We start from the raw sequence: 20930 nt of genomic DNA, 5'->3' as shown, positions 1-20930 counted from the left end.
AAAAACCCCCTCTGGCCAACAGTTAACAGGGTTCTATATTCTAAGATGTCTCCAAAACTGTTTTTTAAAACTACACTCAACAAACAAAAACAGAGCCAGGTTTTCGGGGCTTTAGCACGCTGCTAAGAGCAGGGCTCCACTAAGCAGCACAACTCACTTCAGAGTCATAACAAGACATGTTCACGAGTGAAATTTAATTAAAAAACAACAATCAGAGTAGAGATTAAACTGTGAAAACTGAGTTTTTGATGGCTTCTCCGCATAAATGAAACTATTCCATGAGGAGGAGTTTTTTGCTTTATGGATGTAACAGAACACAACAAAAATCAAAACACAGCATTTATTTGACTACCGAAACTGCAGTATCTTCCATGATGACCTGCTCACTGTCCGTGAGTTGGGGGGGCAGGCCACATGGAATACTGGCTTCCCTCACTGCACATAACTTCCCCAAAGAGAGCAGGGATGGCAGTGCAAAACATTTTTTTCTAGTCAGTTACAAACTTTTTTTTTCAAGGCATACTACTAACAATTAAATTGAAAAAACTCTTTTTTGGACAAGTTATTAGCCAGGATGTTACGCCCTAAAGATGCACCCTGGAGTCCAAAAGTCAACTGGTAAAGAACACCTCCCCGTGTTCGGAAACTCCAAACATAACCACTCTTATTTGGTTTTCTCTCTTAGTAACTCACTCTGCTGCCCGTAGCTGCTGCTCTGTTGGCTATATTGACTTGGAGCCTGGCTGTAGGATCCAGTCTGGGGGGGGTAACTAGTGGGCGGCTGCTGCCCATAGCTGCTTTGTTGACCATAGCTACTCTGCTGTCCATAGCTGCTCGGCTGCCCATAGGTGTTCTGCTGAGAGTAACTGCTCTGATCGTAACTAGTCGGCTGTGTAGAGGAATAGCTGGAAAAAAAAAAAAAAGAGAGAGAAAGGGAAAATTTTTTTTAGTTAGGAGAGGCTTATTTCTTCAAGCCCCCTAAACACAAAAGACATTCATGGCACATGACATAGAAACCCTTAAAAATATGAAGCTACTTTCTACACATCAGAAACTTAAATTTAAAATAAGCAAATATTTTTAAATTTTTAAAACTGATTTTAAAGAGAAAGACAAAGGGAGGGGGAGAAAGAGAGACATACGCAAATTAAGTGCAGCAAGTGCTGCACTTAAGAACCAAGTGCTTTGGTTCTCTAAGCCTGTCTTGAATGATAACAGTGATTTTTCTGAAGGTATCAGGCCAGAATGGTAATTTTCTCTTGAAAATATATCTAAGTTTTAAATTGCTTTGCTATATATATAGTTTCAAACTTTTAGGCATGCTGACCATCTATAAAATCTGGGCATCAGCCACTGTATGAAAGATGGACATTAGATGGACATTCATCTTTTTGGCATAGTGAGGAAACTAACCAAAGATATACTCTTATACAGACATGTTTAAAAAACTGGTATTAACTTCTAGATGAACCACGAAAATGAAAAATAAAATAGACATTTTCATTAAAAAACAAAAACAAAAACAATTAAACTAAGCCTTTATTATCACATCCCTTACAAGTGTATGGATTCAACTCTGGCTCTCTTCCCCAAGTACACCTATTCGACTCTCCAGATTAACTGCTTTCAGCGTAACAGGTACGGTGGGCTCAGTGGAAAAACTGCTGCGCGTCCTGCCCACTGTTACTCTAAACCGTACGGACACCCAATCAACTGTATTTGCTACTAGACCTGTTTGTGTCTGCCGCACTTCAATGTGCAAGCCAATAAAATGAGTGCAAAAAAGGGAGCTGTTTCTTCCAGCAATATTAAGTTACACAATTCTGGAAATTCATTTGAAAACTTACTCCAAATTACATGGGAGTGAAACGATTCACATTTCTTCCTACACTTTCAAGAAACCAAACCTTTACATTGCAGATGCTGCTGTGGTTAACATCAAGACAAAAGAACGCAGAACAAATAAATCTGTAATCAAAAGAAAAGGCCTCGGCTCAACAACTAAAAGGCTAGCGCAGGCAAGGACCTCTAAGTGAAATGTAAAATGCTTAAGGTTAAGTTTCAATTCCTTCCCTTCCTTCTCTCTCAATCATGCCCTGCATTTTACCTGCTTTCAAATACTTCTGTTTCTCAGCCATTTGAATTAAAGGAGAAAGCAAAATTAAAAGAATCTAGAGTGGTAAAAATATTGTCTGTACTTAGCCAGGTACTGTTTGGGAACCCGGGACTGAGGTTTTGGGATTTAAAAACAACAACAACAACAACAACAACAACAACAACAACAACACACCTCACCCAAGGATATGTTTATTGATTTTATGGGAGGGAGGACATGCAAGAGAGAGAAAGAAACATCGATGTGAAAGAGAAACACTGACTGGTTGCCTCCCATATGTACCCCAACTGGGGATCAACTGTGCTCCAACCGAGTCACCAGCCAGGGCAGGACTGAAGTTTTAAAGTAACAATATGTGGTCAGGCTCATCACTGGGACTCAGATAATATGTATCACCTCAGGAAGCAGAAACAAGCTGGTCCATGGCCTGGATAGCTCACCCACTGCAAGAACGACGAGACTGACCTGGTAGGAGGATAGGATGGTGGCGCTGTGACTGGCTGCATTGGGTAGCTCCCGGGCACCTGGGGGTAACTGTAGTTACTCTGTCCGTACCCCAGGTTGGGCTGGTTGTAACCCCCCGTGCTAGATTGAGGCTGACTAGTCTCAGCGGGTTTGTTACCATCCTGTGGTCTAAAAGGAGAAATAAAAAAGTGAGACTTTTTATTCTCAACCGCAAACTCTTGGATAAGAACTCTACAAATTGAAGAGTAATATGCCACGTTAGGATTGAGTGTGGAAATAAATACAAGTGTAAAGCAAATGACATCATGCCCAACGTCGGTCCAACTGTATTTGCTGGAAGAGAACACTAGGAAAGGGCTGAATTAATCACATCCATGTAAGAGACACCAACATGCTTCTTTCACTCCAACGGCTGTAAAAGGTAGTCACGATATTTTGTGTTGCCAATTTAAGTCATCTGAGAGGTAGTTTGGCAGGAAAGAAAATGCTGTTTCTCAAAAAAACTGTTGAAAACAAACATGAAAACAAACAAGAAACTTTAACAACAATAATCCAAGTTTTACATTTACATAAATCCATGGCATTTATAGATTTGGACTACCTGTAGATTTATGTTTCTCATTTATTAAGAACAGACCCCAAAAACCATTTCTTTCTTTTAATCCTCACCAAGGATATGTTCACTGATTTTAGGGGAAGGAGGGTAGCGGTAGAGGATGGGGGGGTGGGAGGGGGTAGGACAAGACAAAACAAACAAACAAACAAACAAACAAACAAAAAAGCCTAACAAACGTCAATGTGAGAGAGAGACATGGACCAGTTGCCTCTTGTATGCGCCCCAACTGGGAAGCAAACGTGTAACCTAGGTGTGTGCCTTGACTGGGAATTGAACTTGTACTTCCAGTGTACAGGACAGTGCTCCAATTGAGCCACCCAACCAGGGTGAAAAACATTTAACTTGGGAGTGTTACAACTTGCCTCCAAGTCTCTACAATGGAAATGCCACAGTAGGGTAGATAGTCCCCAACCCTCTCCTGGCTCAGAGGAACTGGGAAATATCCTTATGTGAGGAAAAGCAATCCCAACCCCAAGGTGGTTTGTATCACCTCTTTGCCCCAACATTTTGCTACTGGACTGCAGCAAAGCGAGCCTGAGCTATTTTAAGCAAAGCTCCAAGAACCAGTAGACAGATCAGAGAGGATGGGGAAGTACTGGTTTCTCCAAAGAGCTTATGGGTCACAAGCACCCCTCTTCTTTCCAGTGGAAAAGGGAATAGCTGTCACTGATCACAAGACAGACAGCTGTTTTAAAATGGTAAGGATTGAAAATGGAAAACAACAAAAAGATCAAAAAGAATGACTTATAATAGAAAAACAATATGTGAAACCCTCCAGCTCTAGCTCAGACACCCTGTTGCAATGGAGCATCAAATGGGACTTCAAATATCTCATACCACTCTGAAATGCCTGGGTCCGCTGAAACGGGGCCCTCCAGGAATCCGTTTACCTGACTACTGCCAAGGGCTACCGGATTTACACTACACTGAGTAGCTCTGATTACTGACTGTGCATTTCAGGAGTAACTTCATGAGTGTTCCCCATAGCTAATTTCTTAACCTCCACACGAGACTAAAAGTCTAGGTTACAAGTCCATCTCTTGTTTACTCCCTAAACAATCTTTCAAGTCAGAACTCAGCGTTCCTTCAAGTATGTATGCAGAAGCCGCCTAAGTGCATTGCCTAAAGCGAAGACCTGACATTTTCTGTTAATAATAAACGTTTACCCACTAACCAGTCAGAGTATGAACTCGGCCCAAACATTCATCCCACAGCAAGGTACCCAATTAAGAATTTACACTTGTCTGTGATGGTTAGATCGCCAAGCCACTATATAATAGAGAAAATCACGCCAACTCCTTAAGCTGACTTCTAGATATGACATATCCTTTATTTACTGACAACTGAATCACACAACGGTTTCTTAAACCATATGATGCCACACCCCCACCCCATCTAGCACACTGTGAACTACCATGTTCTCTTTCAGAGAGAAAGCTATTACCCATTTACAGGGCCAATAAACCGAAAGTACAATTCTGTTAGTTGTGTTGTTGTGAGGGAAACTACACAATTCTGTTCTGGGCTTATAAAAGTCGATACAATAGCTCCTCTTACCCTAAAAAGTCTCTCTTCTGAAACTCAACATTACCCATTTATCAACAATTCTTATTTTGGCCCCTGGATGGCACCATTCTCTACTAAATGGAGAATGACATGTGATGTGTTCTGGTGTGTTACTGTAACAACTGTAGGAACACAGCCAGAACCTACGAGTATGTGAGCGCAACCACTAAAAAGAAACTAAGTAACGGAGAGTGTGTATAGGCTTTCCCCAAGGAGTTAAAAGATGAATGTGGCTTTACCTTGTAGGTGCCGTGGCTGCTGGCTGTTGCCCATAGGCTGGGTAAGCAGGCTGAGTGCCATATGCAGACTGAGCTGCATAGGAGGCCTGGGTGGTGGTGACCGTAGCAGTGGTGGTATCGTAAGCACCAGTGCCATACCCCTGGACAGGCTGACTGTATGCCTGGGGAGCAGTCGGAGCAGAATAACCTGGAAGAAAACAGAGCTATGTCAGATTTCTGGCTCCTCAAAGATCTGCCTGGACACTCATTATCAGAACAATTGTAAACCACCCTCTTTTAACCATCGCAATATTTAACCCCATTAAATATTTCCTAGTCAGTTGAGTAGCAACAAACCAATATTTAAAACCTAAATTCTCTGAAAGTACCCAGTCTTCAGTAAAGCACTGCCTTCTTTTGCTCTAAAACCACACCTAATGGAAACTAGGAGACAGAGTACGCTACAAAAAGCATTGTTATAGAAACCAGGTTCCTCTGCCTGCCCCCTTCCCCAAGAATTCAATAAAAGGCACATTTTCTTTTGCTAATTCTACACTGGTTTTTGCTAGCAAGACTCTTAGGTTTCTCAACTGAGGACCCAAACAATCTCTAAACCAGGAATAAAATGTCCCACAAAGGGAAGTAAAAGACAAAGATGTAGCATCTTAAAATAGCTACAAATAAGGATCCAGACACTAGTTTTAACATTAAAACCTGTAATTTGAAATTGCTTGCTTTCAGCCCCAAGTGCTCCATCATGAGCAGTTCAGGTTGAATTTAAGGAAGCTGGAAATTCCAGAGAATGTGCTTAATTTTTAGTGGGAGGTGTTAACAATGGATTGAACACTTCTAAGAACTGCTCATTTTGTTTCAGGTAACAAACTACTAAAAGAATGTTTGCTACATTAAGATCTGAAATGGCACGAGTTATAGATATACTACCAATAATATTTGCTTAAGTATAACCAACAAAGGTAATCCTACATTTAACTTTTTTGGTAAATTGCTTAAAAGTAAATGTTTCAGATAATAAAACCATCTGCGACTCTAAGATGGTCACCAAAGGACCCACATCCATTCCTCTTATTCACCTACCACAAGCAAAAAGGGTTTCTTCCTGCTTGCCAATACTGGAGGTGGACCTCAGAGCTCCCTGGCTGTTTCCCTAACCAAATGTCACAAAAACCTGCTCCCACAAACCAAGACAGGTTCTCTCTCTAGTTCCTGCCTTGACCAGACTAGGCAGGATCCATGTGCCCCTTCACCTGAACTTGGGCTTTGAAGCCTGACCCCCTTCCCCAAACCTGCAGCTCCTAACTCCTGCAGTCCCTTTCCTGTGAGAGGTGTTACAATCTTTCCTGGCGCTGGGGTCTCTTCCCGGTCAATAAGCACAAGTCAGCCATGCAATAATAAGTTAGACCTATTATTCTACGGCTCACTTCTACCTCTGTGACTCTAAATAAATAGACCCTTCCTTAGAATTTGAGGAAAAAAAGTTAGGTCTAGTTGTCAGTACTTATACCCATCAAAGAAAAATGCAAATCTCACTAAAGTAAAAAGTTTCAGTGCTAAAATCAAATCCTGAATTAATAAGACCGTTATTTTAGTTAGGCTTTAGGACCTCAACTTCACAAGGTACTGTAACTCTGTTCTACAGCCCAAGGATTTTTGGGAAAATCTGAGTTAATTATACACAAAGACAGTAATTTTCCTCTCAAAACAGGAAAACAGAAAAACAAAACAGGAAAAATAGGAAGCCTCAAACGATGTCAGTTTTTTGAGTTGGCATGTTGTCCATGTGAACATTTATTAGAAGTTCAGGTCAGAGTCCCAATAATGTCAATCATGTATAGCACTCATTTATTTAAATTTAACTGGAATCTAATTCCACCTATCCTCTTACTCCTAACACAGATTTCCCCCCTACATGACAGACCATCTATAAGATTTACAAGAAGAGCAATAAAAAACAAAAACAACAAAATAAACTGATCAGGGAAATGTATCATAAACTATACAGCGACAGAACCTTGTAGAGCTAAAGATTACAGTAACAGACACTGGGTTAATTAATAATCTTTTAATTAATTTGTAGTACCAACACAAGCAGCCAAGCAAAATGAGCAAAAATTCGCACAGCAAAATTATTTAATGGCAATACAAAAAGCAACAGCAAAAAGGCAACACATCTACTATGTGCTGACAACTTGAAGGAAAAAGGAACTAAAAAGCATTATACAAAGTGACCAAAATTTTAAGAAATTTAATATTTCTATTTCAATGAATCGAGATTTACATAGCTCCCTTTCTCATAATTTTTAGAACTTCTAGAAGAGAAAAACGTCCTTTCATACATTCCTTCTAATAATTACCCGATGACTGTCACAAGTAAAAGCAGCACGAACCAGGAAAAAAAAGCAGCAGGTGTGCTCGAATCCACTCACTACCTGTCAGGGTCCCACTTAGTCTTAGTCTGGGTTTGCTCATGGGGTTTAAATTTGGTTCCTACATGCCAGGGGTTCATGGGAGAATTAAAGGAGATATGAAGGGTCCTCCGTAGACTATGAAGTCTGTACAAATAATTCCTCATTACTTTTTAAAATAGATTTTAAAGGAGGGAGAAAGAAACATCAATGTGTGGTTGCTTCTCTCGCGTCCCCCACTGGGGACCTGGCCTGCAACCCAGGCATGTGTCCTGACTGGGACTGAACAAGAGACTCTTTAGTTCACAGGCCAGTGCTCAATCCACTGAGCCACAGCTGTCAGGGCTAATTTCTCATTATTATTAAGTGCAATCTCTTGCTCATCAAAGCTACTGGTTTCTGTATTAGAATGTCCTATACTTTCTGTGCCTGCAGACGCTAATAATGAGAGTTTTTCAATCAATGCCAATGTAAAATACACGGCTTTGGACAGCCTAGAGAGCCACTGCACTTCCTGTAAATGATTTTATCATGTCTCTGTAAAATAATCTAGGGACTCCAAAGGCTGTATCTAAGAGTATTATTTATTATCAAATGATACTTGTTTTTAAAAATGGCTGAAAGTAGTCAAAAACTTCAGTTATAAAATAAGTCATGGCAAAATACAGCATGGTGATTAATAACACCGTATCGTATACAGTCGTGTCTTGGTATCTGCCTGGGATTGGTTTCAGATCCCCTGTGATCTGAGGATGCTCGGGTCCCTAACACAAAATGGCGTGGAACACTGCACACATATCTGAAAGTTGCTAAGAGCATACATCTTAAAAGTTCTCATCACAAGAAAACAAAACAAAACTATGTGTGGTAATGGCATTAACTAGACTTACTGTGGTGATCATTTCACAATACAGTATATACAAATATAAAATCACTATGTTGTACACCTGAAACTGTTGTCAATTATAACTGAATAAAAAATGCTAACAGCTTGAATACATCAAGTTCATCTCACAACTTCAAAATTCTCTGCTAAAAATCCAACTGCACAGTCTTCGTTTCAACTTTCCCTAAAATTGTAACTATCACCAACAGAAAGTTTAAACATTTTGCAACCTATTCAAGATATGTATTAGATAGATTGGGAGGTACTTCCCATCAGATCCAGGACACGGTTACTCAATAAGATTAACTACAAATAGGTTTCCCCCTACTAAAGATTCTGATAGGTTATACGTAACTTAGGAAACTGAAGATAGTCTGAAAAAAACTTTTTACACCTATAAGACTTGTACATCCAATCTTCTTTAACAATAATAGTAATAATAATAAAGATGGGAGTGAATAGGGAGAAGGTAGGGATCCTAAAACATTTACACAGCACTAAACATAAAACTACTGTAAATTTTTCACATCCTCTACTCTCAATTCCAGTATCAGAATATCATTTATTCGAATTCTTAGAATAGTTTATTTTTTAGCTGCCTGGAATGCTGTTTTATAGATATACATATATATATTTTAGACATACTATGGGTTAAAATAATTAACACTTAAGTAGAAAATAAAATGTGTCTGGACTGGAAACCAACAGACAGACGAACATAAGTAACATGCAGGGTGGCAGTCTTCGCCTCTAAACAAATCTAGTCATGCATCTACCCTTCAGGAAATATGGGGATGCCAGCTGGGGAATAGTCATCTGAAATACCTTTGGGAAGGTGAACTATTATTAAGGCTTGACACAGAAAATGTGTAAAATAAAACAAAAGCAGAATCTTCCCCAAAATCACATAAAGAAAAAGACATGGATCTGCGAATGGCACCTGAAGCAGTTTCCCATTAGCACCTTGTTGTGTGTGATGTTAGAAAGTTTGAGGGTTAAACGAATGAAACACCTAAAGGGTTAACATTACAGGGTTAAACAAGATGGAAAGCATTTCCCATGCAAGAATGAGCAGGATAGTCAAACCTGTACTGGTCCCTTCTACTGTGGAAAGCACAAAACAAAAAGTAGAGGGTACACTATCAGATGAAGTAAACAGATGTGAAAATTAGTTTGATTTTTTTTTTAGCAGCTCAGTTTAAGAAGGCTCCTTCTTACCCAGTTAGCATTAGCATAATCTTTTATATATTCTCCATTTTGTTGAGATTATTCAATATACCTAACAAAGTAGTTAAAAGGAAAAGTTCTTTTCTCCCTTGGAATTTACTCCACCCACATTCTATTAGCAATCCCTCAAGAAGACTATAAGGGAAAAGGAAAAAAGAAAAAAAATAGCTGCTTCTAAGAATAAAGGATCCCCAGATGCCAAGATATGGACCAGAACATACACCAAAGAACACAAGTAACAAGCTTCTTAGCCAACACCCTAGCTGATATGACCCCGAAATATCCCCAAGTCAGGCTTTACCTGTGGGAGGCTGTCCATAAGAAGTTGCATAGGCTGTCTGCCCATAGGTAGCAGTGGTCTGAGCCTGGGTATAGCTTACATCAGTGGGCTGTCCATAGGTTCCATAACTTTGTTGCCCATATGCCTGCTCAAAGAAAATGAATGCGAAAACTTCATATATATATATATATAAACCTTGTATGGGGGGGCAGGACAGGTGATTACAGTATTATGAATGCTTGTTTCCCCTTATCTGATTCACATATTTTCATACATTTAACTATAAAGAAGTTCCTGGGATAATTAGGCAAAACCACTGTTAACTATACAGGAGATTAACGAGACACTCAAGGGATGAGCAATAAGGGAACAGGTGTATAATTGCCAGCATTAAGTGTAGCAGTTTAAGCAACTGGAAACAAATGTTAGGAAGACAATATGAAAAAAAGAGAAAAAAAAAAAAAGAAAATGAAAATGAGGCTGAAATCTGCAGACAATTTTGAAAAACAGATTTTCAGCAGGACAGATTTCACTTCCAAGAAAATGAACTGGAACACTGCATGTCTCCTTAAGGTTTGCACATCAACCGCATTAGCTTTTGAACTTGGACATCAGTAATACAGAAAACCTGGCAAGGAATGGGGTATTCTTTCAGGTTATCATTACTGTGGTCGTATTCTAGATCTGAATGACCATTTACATAGCATCTGTCAGAGACACCACACTCTGCCTATTCTAGAATGTTTTCATGGAAGTTATTAGTACCCATTTTATGCCCTACATACTATTTTTAGAATTTGAGGTGATTTTGAGAACCCTAGGAGGAGGCTAATTTTATTCGAATCTGTTGGCCTAGGGTTTTAAACATAGACTCATAGAGCCACAGAAGGTGACCCCAACACTCACTGTGTGACCACTGGCAAACACCTTAATATTTATGTGCTGCAATTTTTTCATTTGTGAAATGTCACGATATCTCCTTCTTCTGTATTATTAAGTTAAATAATTTTAAGCATAATAAAATACATAGAAGAACCAAGCATGGAGCAGGGAACCTAACTTGAGAAATGATACTAAAAAGGTATGAAGAGCTAGCAACTCCAAGTTCAGGGACAATTTCATTTATAGTGGCATTCCCGCTGTGAAAATTTAAATTTATTTCAATCCACTGTGAAAGTTTAAAACATATGGTTATTTTATAATCACAAGCATATCACACTTTTCTATTACCTAATTTCTGAAAAAGAGCTGTTCTAACTATCTGTTTTAATGGCCGACAGAAACATTTTACTTGAGGATGCAGCTATGTATATTTATCTCGAAGATTACCTGGCTGGTCTGTGCATATCCTTGAGTAGGCTGGGCGGTGTAAGCACTGTAGCTGTAAGAGAAATTAAATGCAAGAACTGAATATAGAGCATTCAGATTCCCTTACTAAATCCTCCGCAACTACAGCAGGCTCTGCACTTCACAAAGATTACTCAGTCGCACACAACATACTGTTGTAAAAGGCTGACTTACCCCTGCTGGGCTGCAGCTTGGCTGTAGGTACTGTAATCTAGAGGAAACAAGGAGAGAAAATAGTGTGAGGTCAACAAAGAAGGGGAAAATAGGGGGAAAGGAACTCAGGTGACAAAAAGACAAATTCTTTAAACTTTAGAGAGGACCTACAGGTAAGCAAAGAGCTCCAAACGAGTACCTCTTGTTTCTTAACACCAACCCCCAAAATAAGTCTAAGCCAGTTAAACTCAGTTTGAATCCAGTGCCAACTAATGAGGTCAAGTTCGGCTGATCTGGCAGAGATACTTTGCATGTTCCCATGATCACAAACCCCCTTTAACCACAGGCTGTCATTCCTAATATGTGGTCATCACCCTAAGACTAACAGAACAAGGTGAACCAATAGGATGAAAAGTTTTAACTTCATATAAAAAGGAGGCAAGCAACATTACAATGCACAACACCAGACTGATTACGGTAATAGCTACATCTCCTCAAAAACTAGTTTTTCTATTGCTCCCTCACTTTTGCAAATCAAACCAACCTTAACCCCCTAGCAGGGCTATGAAACGGAATGGCAGAAAATAGAAATCATCTCAATCCAGTGTTTTAAAGGGTCTGAGGACTGCATCAGGGCTGCAGTTGTACAATAACTTAGAAATCCCACCAAAGCAAAGTTAAGGGAGAATCCTGATATCTGGCAGAGAAGGCACTCAATCTTTTTGGGAAGAATTTTAGACAAAACCATCTTTTTAAAAATTCGAAATGATTTCGCTCTGGCTGGTGTGACTCAGTGGACCGAGAAACCAAAAGGTCACTGGTTCAACTCCCAGTCATGGCACTGCCTGGGTTGCAGGCCGGGTTCCCAGTTGGGGGCGGAGACAACTGGTCGGTGGTTCTCTCCCTCTTTAGAAAAAATAAAATAAAAAGGATTTCAACTTTTTAAAAAATGCCAAGATTTTTCTTCCCCTCTCTTCTTTCTGTAAGTAAAACTTCCTGTAATTTTCCTTTTAAAAAAATTCTTGCCCAAGTCCCTGCTCTCCACAAGAAATACCTATCTTATTCTACGTTAGTAGACAGCACGGCCATTACGGCCAAACAAAAGGGCCCTTTCTGTTCCACTCAGAAAACAGTCTCTCATCTGAAAGCAACAGTTTGATGTGGCAGCTCTTCATGGAGCAGCTTCCACCCCATCCCATCCAAAGCCTGCTTCCCAGTCAGGGCATCAGAGCGTTTTGCTGAATCCACCTTTAAGTAGGCTCATCTTTCTACCTCTACACTTTACCCCACTACTTACTTTCCCCTGTATGCCCTTAACTCAGAATGTGAATCAGCATTATCAAATCAACCTTCCAAAGGCTATGAACTGATTTGCTCAAGACAACCTTAGGCATTTGAAGGTTAAACCTTAAGGCATTTTCAATAGCACCTCGAGGTGTGCTCTGAGGCAAATGAAAATGAAATGCAAATCACTTCTTCCATGTGGTATTCACAAAATACACCCCCCAGCATCAAAAAACTGAGTACTTCAACCTATAGTTTGCTGAGATTTGTGTGAGAAACTCTAAGTCGCTGACATGTAAGTTCAATGTCTGCAAGAGGACTTTTATACAAGAACAGTTATATAAGACATAAAATTGGCAAAGCTGATATGTAACAACCAATGTCCTCAGATCAGTGTGAAACCAGACGCTTTTCATAAGAACTTATCTGCCTACAGCACACAAACATATATATATATATATGGACTCAAAACTGCTACAGTCACACATTGGTCAGATTATTTAGCAGTTACATTTTGTTTTTAACCCCCAAAGGCACAGCTGAAGACTACTAAAAACAGGTTGGGGGCGGAGTGTGTGATTCAAGTGGGCCTTCAGAGTGCGGGCAATGTTTTAGTCCTTGGTCAGATGGGCAGCCACTTCGGAGTTCGCATTGTAATCCTTTGTAGACACAGACATACACTGCACTTTAGGTACTTTTCTAACACGCAACATAAATGAGGAGGAAAAACACCTAACATTACCTAAGGCGGCAGCTTTCAGGCCCTTTATGGTGGCCCTTATCCAAAAGGTAGAGATTTAGAGCTTCAAACTACATAATAAAAGTCAGCAGGGGGCAATTTTGTGGGAGCCACACAAGCTTTCCCTAAAGGTCATAAGTTAACGGCTCAAAACTCTCTTTAAAAGGTCTAGCCTAGCTCCTGTTTTAAAGGAAAGAAGGCCCAAGTTCAGATGCCTTGTCTGAACTTAGAAGGACTCCAAGGGCCTCCCCCGCGCCGGGCCCACTGCTGTGGTCTAGTACAACACAGTGGGTAGCAGTACGCAGGAGCATGAGCATGAGCAAAGACGAAAAAATCAGCAGTATCCAGTCACACACGAAGTTGGACGTACACGTTCTGACTCCCTAAGCTTTAACAGGGGAGTGTAACATTCATCCTTATAAAACTCACACGCTGCAGGGAGAAGAAAGGTGGAAAGGGCTCTTTGGAAGCCATTTCCCACCAGAATGTCTTCCTGGATTGCAGGGTTTCAGAGTCCTCCCTTTTCTAGGGGCACTCTGTACCTACCCTGGCACCAACAGCCCGCATTTACCTGCCTCATTACTGACCACACAGTTGGGGGAAGCTCTTAAACTGTCCTTAAGTTGCTGGATTCGTAACGCTTTTCAATTACAACTCTGAAGGACCCAGAGCGCCTCCCGTCTTCCTGTTTTCTCCCAAAGCTTTTAAAGCCTGGAGTTCGGGCACATAAGAATAACCCCCAGGAGGAAAATGCCCCACCTTACTAATAACCTCAGGTTAGTGAGTGCAGGAACTGGCTGCAAACTGCAGGCCAGGTTTAGGCCACACTCTTTAAAACGCTCTTTGCGGCAAGGACCCTCCCTAGATACCACGTTCGAACCCCTATCCGGGGGCTTTCTTTCTAAGTCCACTAAGCGTCTCCTTCCCCGTCGGCTTAACCTAGGCACACAAATGTACGAGAAGACTGCCTAAGCATAATTCAAATGCCGGCTCGGGCCTTTTGTTTCTCCTAGGTCAAAGAAATTTCTTTCGGCAGAGGGCCCGCGATCCAGGCAGGCTTTATTGTACAACGGATCTCCCTCGGCGTTTGCTGAAAAATTGCCTTGAGAAGCTGTTTAATTGCTTTTGGGGGTGGGAAGGAGATGGAACTAATAGCAAAAACGAAGAAGCCCCAAAACAACCGACTGGGGGGGACACACAAAGTGGGAGCTCAAACCCTGTAAAGCCCAGTCAGGCAGAAGTTCAGCTTGGGGCTGGAACTCTCCAAGGGGGCAGCTAGGCGGCACTGGACGCCCCCGCCGACGGGGCCTTAAGGATGACGGGGCTCCCGCTTATAGGCCGGCGCCCCTCGGCTCGTTAATCCGCTATGCCTTTTTTGTTTGTTTATTTGCTTCTCGGTGGGGCAGAACCGCCCTCGGGCTTGGGCCGCCACCCTGGAAATAAGGTGCGGAAAGTCACAGCATGCTCGTGGCTTTTCGAGCCTTCTGGCACCCCGACCTTCGGTTTCGGGGTGCCGAGCTCTAGGCCCGACCGACCCCCCCCCTCCCACGCGGGGCCCGAGGCCGCAGGCCCCGCCCACGTGGCGGGCGGCCCGAAGCGCGGGGCCCGACGGCCACCACACAATGGAGACCACTGCAGGCCCCGCGCGCCCCCGCCACTGCTAGCCCCCGCGCGGTAGGGGCGCTGGAAGGTTCCAGAACCGGCCTGCCAGGTGGGGGAGGGGAGAGAAATGCGAGTCCTCGAGCTCGTCGAGCAGCGCCGGCTACCTCACACTATTCTCAGAAACTCCACTCAGTCGTCTCGGCTGCCCCTAGATACAAGCGACCCCGGACTTGGGCGTCCTGGCCATCGCCGGCGCGGCCGCATTTTCTCTACACTCACCCGTGGACGCCATTTTCTCTCCTTCCTTCTCGTTCTCTCAACGTCCGTCTCCCTCTCGCTTTCCCTCTAGGCGCCGCACTGCGCAGGCGCGAAGCCCGCAACCTCGGGCGCTACCATCGGGCCAGGCCACGGGGGGAGCGGAGAGAGGGATGAACCACAGCTTCCTAGGCCTCTCGCCCTCAGCTCTTTCTCTAATCCTCTCTAAAGACTGCCGGCCGAGACGCGCGGCCCAAAGTAGACCGAAGGGACCGGAGCGGCGGGTGAGTGGGTCTCGGTATCAAGGAGAAGTGATTCTCCGCACGAGGCTAAATTGTTCGAAGTGGTCACGTCCGCTGGCTCTAGGGACCGTCTCTGAAGAGTCCGCCTTGAAGGGAAACGGAGACCGGCGGGAGGGCTGGGGGAAGGGACCTGGGCCTGGAACAACTGCTGACTAATTCGCGGGCAGCGAGGGAGGGGGTGGCGCGCCGGGCGGTCGGCCGGGGGTCACGCGTTCGAATGCAAGCAGAATGGTTTTAGGGTGCTCGGGCCTCGGCGGGAAGCTACAGTCCCTATTCCCAGCCGGGCGGGGGGCGCGCTCCGCAGTGAGTACCCCGGACACGTGGCCTGAGCCGGCTGGGGCGGGGGCCGAAGCCGGTGGGCTGGAAGGGATGGCCGGAACGTTGCACTCGGTCCCGAGACCCCCGCCCCCCCCCCCCCCCCCCAGTAACGGTCGAGGTTGAGAAGTCTCTTTAATCATCCCTCATTTAATATCCTTGTTTTTACAGAAGGGGAAACTGAGGCCCAAGGAATTTGGGTACTTTTCCTAGTCACAAAGCTGAGTCCGACCCACACCTTGGGACCCCCCACTCTCTCCATCACCCGGAAGACTCTTCCGGGTCCTTGCCTTCCCATTCTGTCCTCCGGCTTCCCAATAAGGTAGGCAGGGCCTGACGGTGCATAGCCCCATTTTATAGATTGAGACTGTGGCCTGGAGGGTTCAAACCCCAGTCGTTTGCCCATGGGCAAGTCCTGGAGGGGTGGGGGGTTGCTTGTGAGGGTGCAGGAGGAGGCTTGCAGTGGGTGCTTTGGCTCCGGCCAACGGTGGCACCTGTCCGCCTTTCTGGACAACCTTTAACCCAGTCTCACTCAAATCCCTCAGCCAGGTGGTGCCAAGCTAGTGTTTTTCATTCAGTGAATACTTAAAAAGCATCAACTATGTGTGAGGAGCATCCTGGGGAACCTGGGGATGAACAACCCTCCGTCCTCCCACCCTTTAGCTCAGACCAGCTGCCTGTGTGAAAGACAGGCTAAGCTGTACTCATTAGATGAGATTCATGATGTGAAGGCCAGAGAAGGGGATGGGGACATTTGAGCTGGGCTTCAAAGGGTGCAAAGGAGTTTGCGTGTTGAAGATCGAGGCAAAGGAGCTTTCTACATGTTTCCTGCAGGAACTGGCAGGTGGGTTTTGATGCTGAGGATGTCCTTGGCAAGGGAGCAGGGGAGGCTGGCTTGTTGTCTCTGGGATTTTGCTCCCTGCCCTGCGAAGTCAGTTCAGTGGGACTCCCGAGACAGACAAGCCTGGCCAAGGGTGAGGAGGTTCCAGTAGGACCTGGAGGACAAGCTGGATGTGAAGGAAGAAAGTGTGTTGCTGTGAGGGCAGGGAATGGGCACGTTTGAAGGCCAGAGTCAGAACTGATGAGGCGGAGCAGCTGCCTGCATGTTTAGGCCTCCCCCGGCTGGGGCAACTGGTGGCCACATCTGCCTCCCACAACTGGGTGGGATGGCTCAGTTAGACGAGCAGGAGCGGGGGGCTGCCTTGGTCGTTCCTTTCTCTGATCCTATGAGGAAAGGATTTTCTTTCTTTTTTTTAATTATTGTTTATTCTATTGCACTTGTAGGGCAGGATTTTCTTAATCCCCATTTTACAGAAGAGGAAGGAGAGGCTCAGAGGTTGGACAGCTTGCCCGGGGATGCACCACAGGAAGAAGCAGATGCTGGAACGTTCCTGTGGAAAGGGGGGCTAGGGCCAGAGGGGCTGTGCTGGGGCTCTGTGGAAGGTAATATTTCATTCCAGTGGCACTTCATATGCACTGGGGGTGTGGGACTTCTTCTGCCCCCTCCCCCCCCCCAATCTGCCTGCCCATTGGCTGGTCTCTACTTCTTGGTCTCTGGCAGCTGAGGCCATCTGGCAGTCCAAGGCTGGGCACAATGGAAGGGAGGAGGGAGGAAGATAGTTGGTCTGTAGCCACGGGGAAGCTGAGGAAAGCTGGAAAAGGCTGAATTTGCCCTGGGGGGCTGTGTCCTTCTTTTTGGGAGTCCAGGGCCTAACTTCAACTTTCCTGGCCCTGTGCTTCCCACCCCATACTCTTCTTCAGGGGCCAGCAGTGCTCAGGCCCCTCTGGCCTGGCTTCTCCCCATCCCCACACAGGCAGGCTGGTGGACTGGCAGGATGGCTAAGCACGTGCTTAGGGTCCGAGTTCCTCTAGGGCCAAGTTGCTAGGTCTGTCTCTGCAGCCTGTTCCACTTCTGTAAAATGGAGCTGTTGATAGGGTAATTGAAAGGAAGTCCAATAAAAGCTGCAATAATAACTTACTGTTTTCTTTTGCCCATAGCACACAGCCCCAAGACTGCCCTTGACTACCTTCAGCCAAGCCATGTATGACAGAAGCCCCCCTGGCTTACTGTCCCCAGCACTGCCTCTTGCCTCCTCAGTCCTGATGCTGCTAATGAGCTGTCTGTGGCTGGTGGGGGCTGGCCCCAGCCTTGCCCTGGCTCCGGAGCTGCTGCTGGACCCCTGGCAGGGTGAGGGCTAGCCGCCTGGGCCTTGCAGGAGGCAGGAGACTTGCTGTAGGGCCTGAGACCAGTTGGCAGGAGCAGCATGCCTCTTGGAGTGCACGGGCAGGGATAGGACCCAATGCCCCGGGGAGGGTCAGCCTTGGGCAGGAGCACGTCCATCTCATCCACAACCAAGGAGGACAGAGGAGGCGGCAGGGGGTGGGAGCCTGTGAGTAGAAAGTGTTTTCAGAAGGCTTCCTGAAATGAGAGCTAGGGCTTTCAGCTAAGCACGAGAATGGACAGAAGAGGTGGTGCTAGGAGTTTGAGGAGTGACCTCGCTGAGTGCCTGTTTCCCAATAACAACAGCAGCTTCCATTCACATTTGAGGAACCGAAATGATGATCACAGAGGTTAAGTGACTCCTCCATAGCTGGTCTGGCTTGTTCTGTTTAATACAACAGGGGGGCAGCCAGTGTTTGGAAGCCTTTGCCACCAACCCCCCCCCAAGTGATTGCTGGCAGTGGGCAGGCTTTGGCTCCTGGGGAGGGCAGGCGGGCTTAGCAGGTGGCCCTCGCAGAGGGGGATTCCCAACCTGGCGTACCTGGGACGACCTTGGGGGTTGGGGGCCACTAACTTGGCATATCAGCCCCTTCTCTCTCCCAGCACACAGGCTGCTGACCCATGCTGTGGGCCACACGGCCCTACCCAGCCTGCTGTTGAGTCTGTTGCTCCTGCCCACGCTGGGCTGGTGGCAAGAGTGCCACCTGGGCACGCTGCGGTTCCTGCATGCCTCCATCCTGCTCGCCCTGGCTGCTGGGCTAATGGCTGTGCTGCTGGCAGGCCTTGGGGTGTCCAGTGCAGCTGGTGGCTGCGGGTACATGCCTGTCCATCTGGCCATGCTGGCAGGGCAGGGTTACCACCCTAGATGGCCCCATGGGGCACTGCCGCCATGGCTGTCACCATGGCTACTGCTCATCCTGACACCACTGCTCACCTCTGAGCCACCCTTCCTGCATCTCCTCTGTGGTCTCCTTGCTGGCCTGGCCTGTATCCTTTGCCTGGACCCTGGGCCTGTGTGGATGTGTGGGTTGTGGCCAGGCCCCCAGGGTACCTGGGAGGGAAGTGGCACAAGTGGGTCAGGCCAGTGACTCCGGAAAGCTGTGCACACACACTTCAGGACCATCTCTGAGACCTTGTCTAGCCAGGCTCTGGGTTGTAGCTTAGGGGGCTTGTGGCCAGGTAGAGGTGCCAATTACCATTTACAGAGGAACTCAGGAGGGTTGAGGTGGCCCAAGGAGGCACCTAACCAGGACCTCCCCCCAGTGGAAGTGGCATCTAAGCCGAGACATGCAGGATGAGGGGTTTAAGTAAAGAGACATGAAAAAGGAGAGAGGGGCCTGGCAGAGGGTGCAGAAAATGCGAAGGCCAGGGGCAAGAGTGAGCCGGGGCTCTGGGCGCTGAAAGGGAGAGCCACCTGTGGCCGACGCTGCGTGCACATTAAACATGGGCTTTTGCTCTGAAGATGCTCGATGGCTGTCGGGGAAGACAGTGCAGTCGGAGAGAGCAGCGGGCACGGGCAGACCCCTGTGGTGGTTCAGGGTTAGGGACACTCGGTGCTGAGGCCTTGCCGAATCCTGGAGTGGGGGGCATGTTGCCCTGGCCGAGAGGAATAGGGGCGTGCGTCCCTGGGCCCAGCAGTGTGCCTCAAGTCACAGACCTGAACACACAGATGGGGCTCTGGAAATAGAACAGACAGGGCAGCAGCAGGTAAAACGGGATGAGACAGGTTTTTGGGGTGAGGCAGATGTGGCTCCACCTCTTACTGGCTGAGTAGCTTCAGGCAGATCCCTTTTCCTCTGAACTTCCACTGCTGACAGGGGTGACGAAACAGCCCTTGCAGGGCCATAGTGAGGAGACGTGGGAATGCCAGGCATACGCTTGGCACAGGGCCTGGCATGCAGCGTGGGCTCGCTCCTGGCCAGCTTTGGTTTTCCTTGACCGGCCGCCCTGCCCTGGGCAGGCAGACGCAGCTGGGGCCTTCCAGTGGCTGGAGCTCTCCGAGCGGCGGCTGCAGGTGCTGCAGGAGGGCTTCTTGTGCAGGGTCTTGGCGGAGTGCTGGCCGCTCAGGCTCCTTCCCACCCCAGGCAGCGTGGCTGAGCTGCCTTTCACCCTTCCTGGAGTGAGGTGAGGGCGATGCCGAGGACACTGGCCCTGGCGGCGGTAGCTGTGGCAGTGGCTGGCAGACAGGCCCTCTTCTGCTTCTGCTCCTCCAGGCTTTCCACCCCTGGGCCTCCTCACATGGCCTCCTCTAGGCTTTGGTCCCACAGCGAAGACTCAGCCTTGTTTCCGCCAGGCCTGGGGCCTATGCAGCCGGCGTGGGACGGCTCCTCAGAGGCCGGCCTGGCCTGGACTGGGCCCAGCTTCCCCACAGGGACCCCGCTGTGGGCAGCCCTAGATGAGCAGATGCTGCAGGAAGGGATCCAGGCCTCGCTCCTTGAGGGGCAAGCCCAGGTTCCCAAGAGCTCACTGTGGCTGCCTAAGTCTTCTGTCTCCTCTCTACGGTAAGGCACGGTGGGCAGGGCTGGGGTTTCCTGGTGTGAAGGCTGCTGGCGTCCTGATGCTCTCCATCCCCTCCCTCTCACAGGCTGCAGCAGCTGGAGCGCATGGGCTTCCCCACAGAGCAGGCAGTGGTGGCGCTAGCAGCCACAGGGCGCGTTGAGGGTGCCGTGTCACTGCTCGTCGGCGGGGAGGTGGGCGCTGAGGCCCTGGTGACCGAGGGGAGGGGTGGGCCCACTTACCCTGAGGGTCCTGGGCCCCCCTAGCACACAGGTCGGCCCTCAGGTGACAAGAGGCGTGGCTTAGGTGTCAGTAGTCCGAGTCCCAGCGTGCCAAGTCACAGTGGGTGCAGGAGAGGCCCCTACAGCACCCTGTACTGGTGCTGCTCAGAATAAAACCAGTTCACTTTTCAGCCTGGA

At 46.7% G+C, this 20930-nt stretch overlaps 2 protein-coding genes across 12 annotated transcripts in view; one reads left to right on the top strand and one right to left on the bottom strand.

The window, feature by feature from the left end:
- EWSR1 (EWS RNA binding protein 1) overlaps positions 1–15310 on the bottom strand; it is a 26770-nt gene extending 11460 nt beyond the window's left edge. Inside the window, exons 1-7 of one of the 2 annotated variants that reach the window (XM_028527469.2) lie at positions 15202–15310; positions 11319–11355; positions 11127–11178; positions 9819–9942; positions 5003–5189; positions 2582–2749; positions 694–905 (exon numbers count right to left, since the gene is read on the bottom strand). In XM_028527469.2, the coding sequence (XP_028383270.1) occupies positions 694–905; positions 2582–2749; positions 5003–5189; positions 9819–9942; positions 11127–11178; positions 11319–11355; positions 15202–15214 (793 nt within the window). In that variant the 5' untranslated portion in view covers positions 15215–15310. The remainder of the gene's footprint in view (positions 1–693; positions 906–2581; positions 2750–5002; positions 5190–9818; positions 9943–11126; positions 11179–11318; positions 11356–15201) is intronic. The other variant, XM_028527470.2, reaches the window with a different exon arrangement.
- RHBDD3 (rhomboid domain containing 3) lies at positions 15264–20930 on the top strand. Of its 10 annotated transcripts, none has more exons than XM_028527473.2 (8): positions 15264–15461; positions 15966–16116; positions 17079–17237; positions 17793–17982; positions 18619–19002; positions 19980–20139; positions 20229–20516; positions 20600–20930. In XM_028527473.2, the coding sequence occupies exons 4-8, from the start codon at positions 17835–17837 to the stop codon at positions 20775–20777; spliced, it is 1158 nt and encodes a 385-aa protein (XP_028383274.1). In that variant the 5' UTR covers positions 15264–15461; positions 15966–16116; positions 17079–17237; positions 17793–17834; the 3' UTR covers positions 20778–20930. The 10 variants fall into 10 exon arrangements, with proteins under 10 accessions (XP_028383274.1, XP_035869733.1, XP_028383275.1 ...); XM_036013840.1 differs by having other exon boundaries at positions 15351–15523; positions 15966–16638; positions 17084–17237; XM_028527474.2 differs by lacking the exon at positions 15264–15461 and adding an exon at positions 15604–15782 and having other exon boundaries at positions 17109–17237.

The sequence above is a fragment of the Phyllostomus discolor genome, chromosome 13, assembly GCF_004126475.2.
Source record: "Phyllostomus discolor isolate MPI-MPIP mPhyDis1 chromosome 13, mPhyDis1.pri.v3, whole genome shotgun sequence".
Taxonomy (NCBI): Eukaryota; Metazoa; Chordata; class Mammalia; order Chiroptera; family Phyllostomidae; genus Phyllostomus; species Phyllostomus discolor.
The sequence above is the reverse complement of the archived record's forward strand: the minus strand, read 5'-3'. Positions and strand labels throughout refer to the sequence as shown.

Excerpts from the sequence above, each read along its gene's own strand:
- RHBDD3 (XM_028527473.2), top strand. The coding sequence starts at position 17,835 with ATGTATGACAGAAGCCCCCCTGGCTTACTGTCCCCAGCACTGCCTCTT. Across the intron at positions 19,003-19,979 it reads TCTCCTTGCTGGCCTGGCCT|ACGCAGCTGGGGCCTTCCAG; the intron begins GTATCCTTTGCC and ends CTGGGCAGGCAG. Across the intron at positions 20,140-20,228 it reads TTCACCCTTCCTGGAGTGAG|GCTTTCCACCCCTGGGCCTC; the intron begins GTGAGGGCGATG and ends CTGCTCCTCCAG.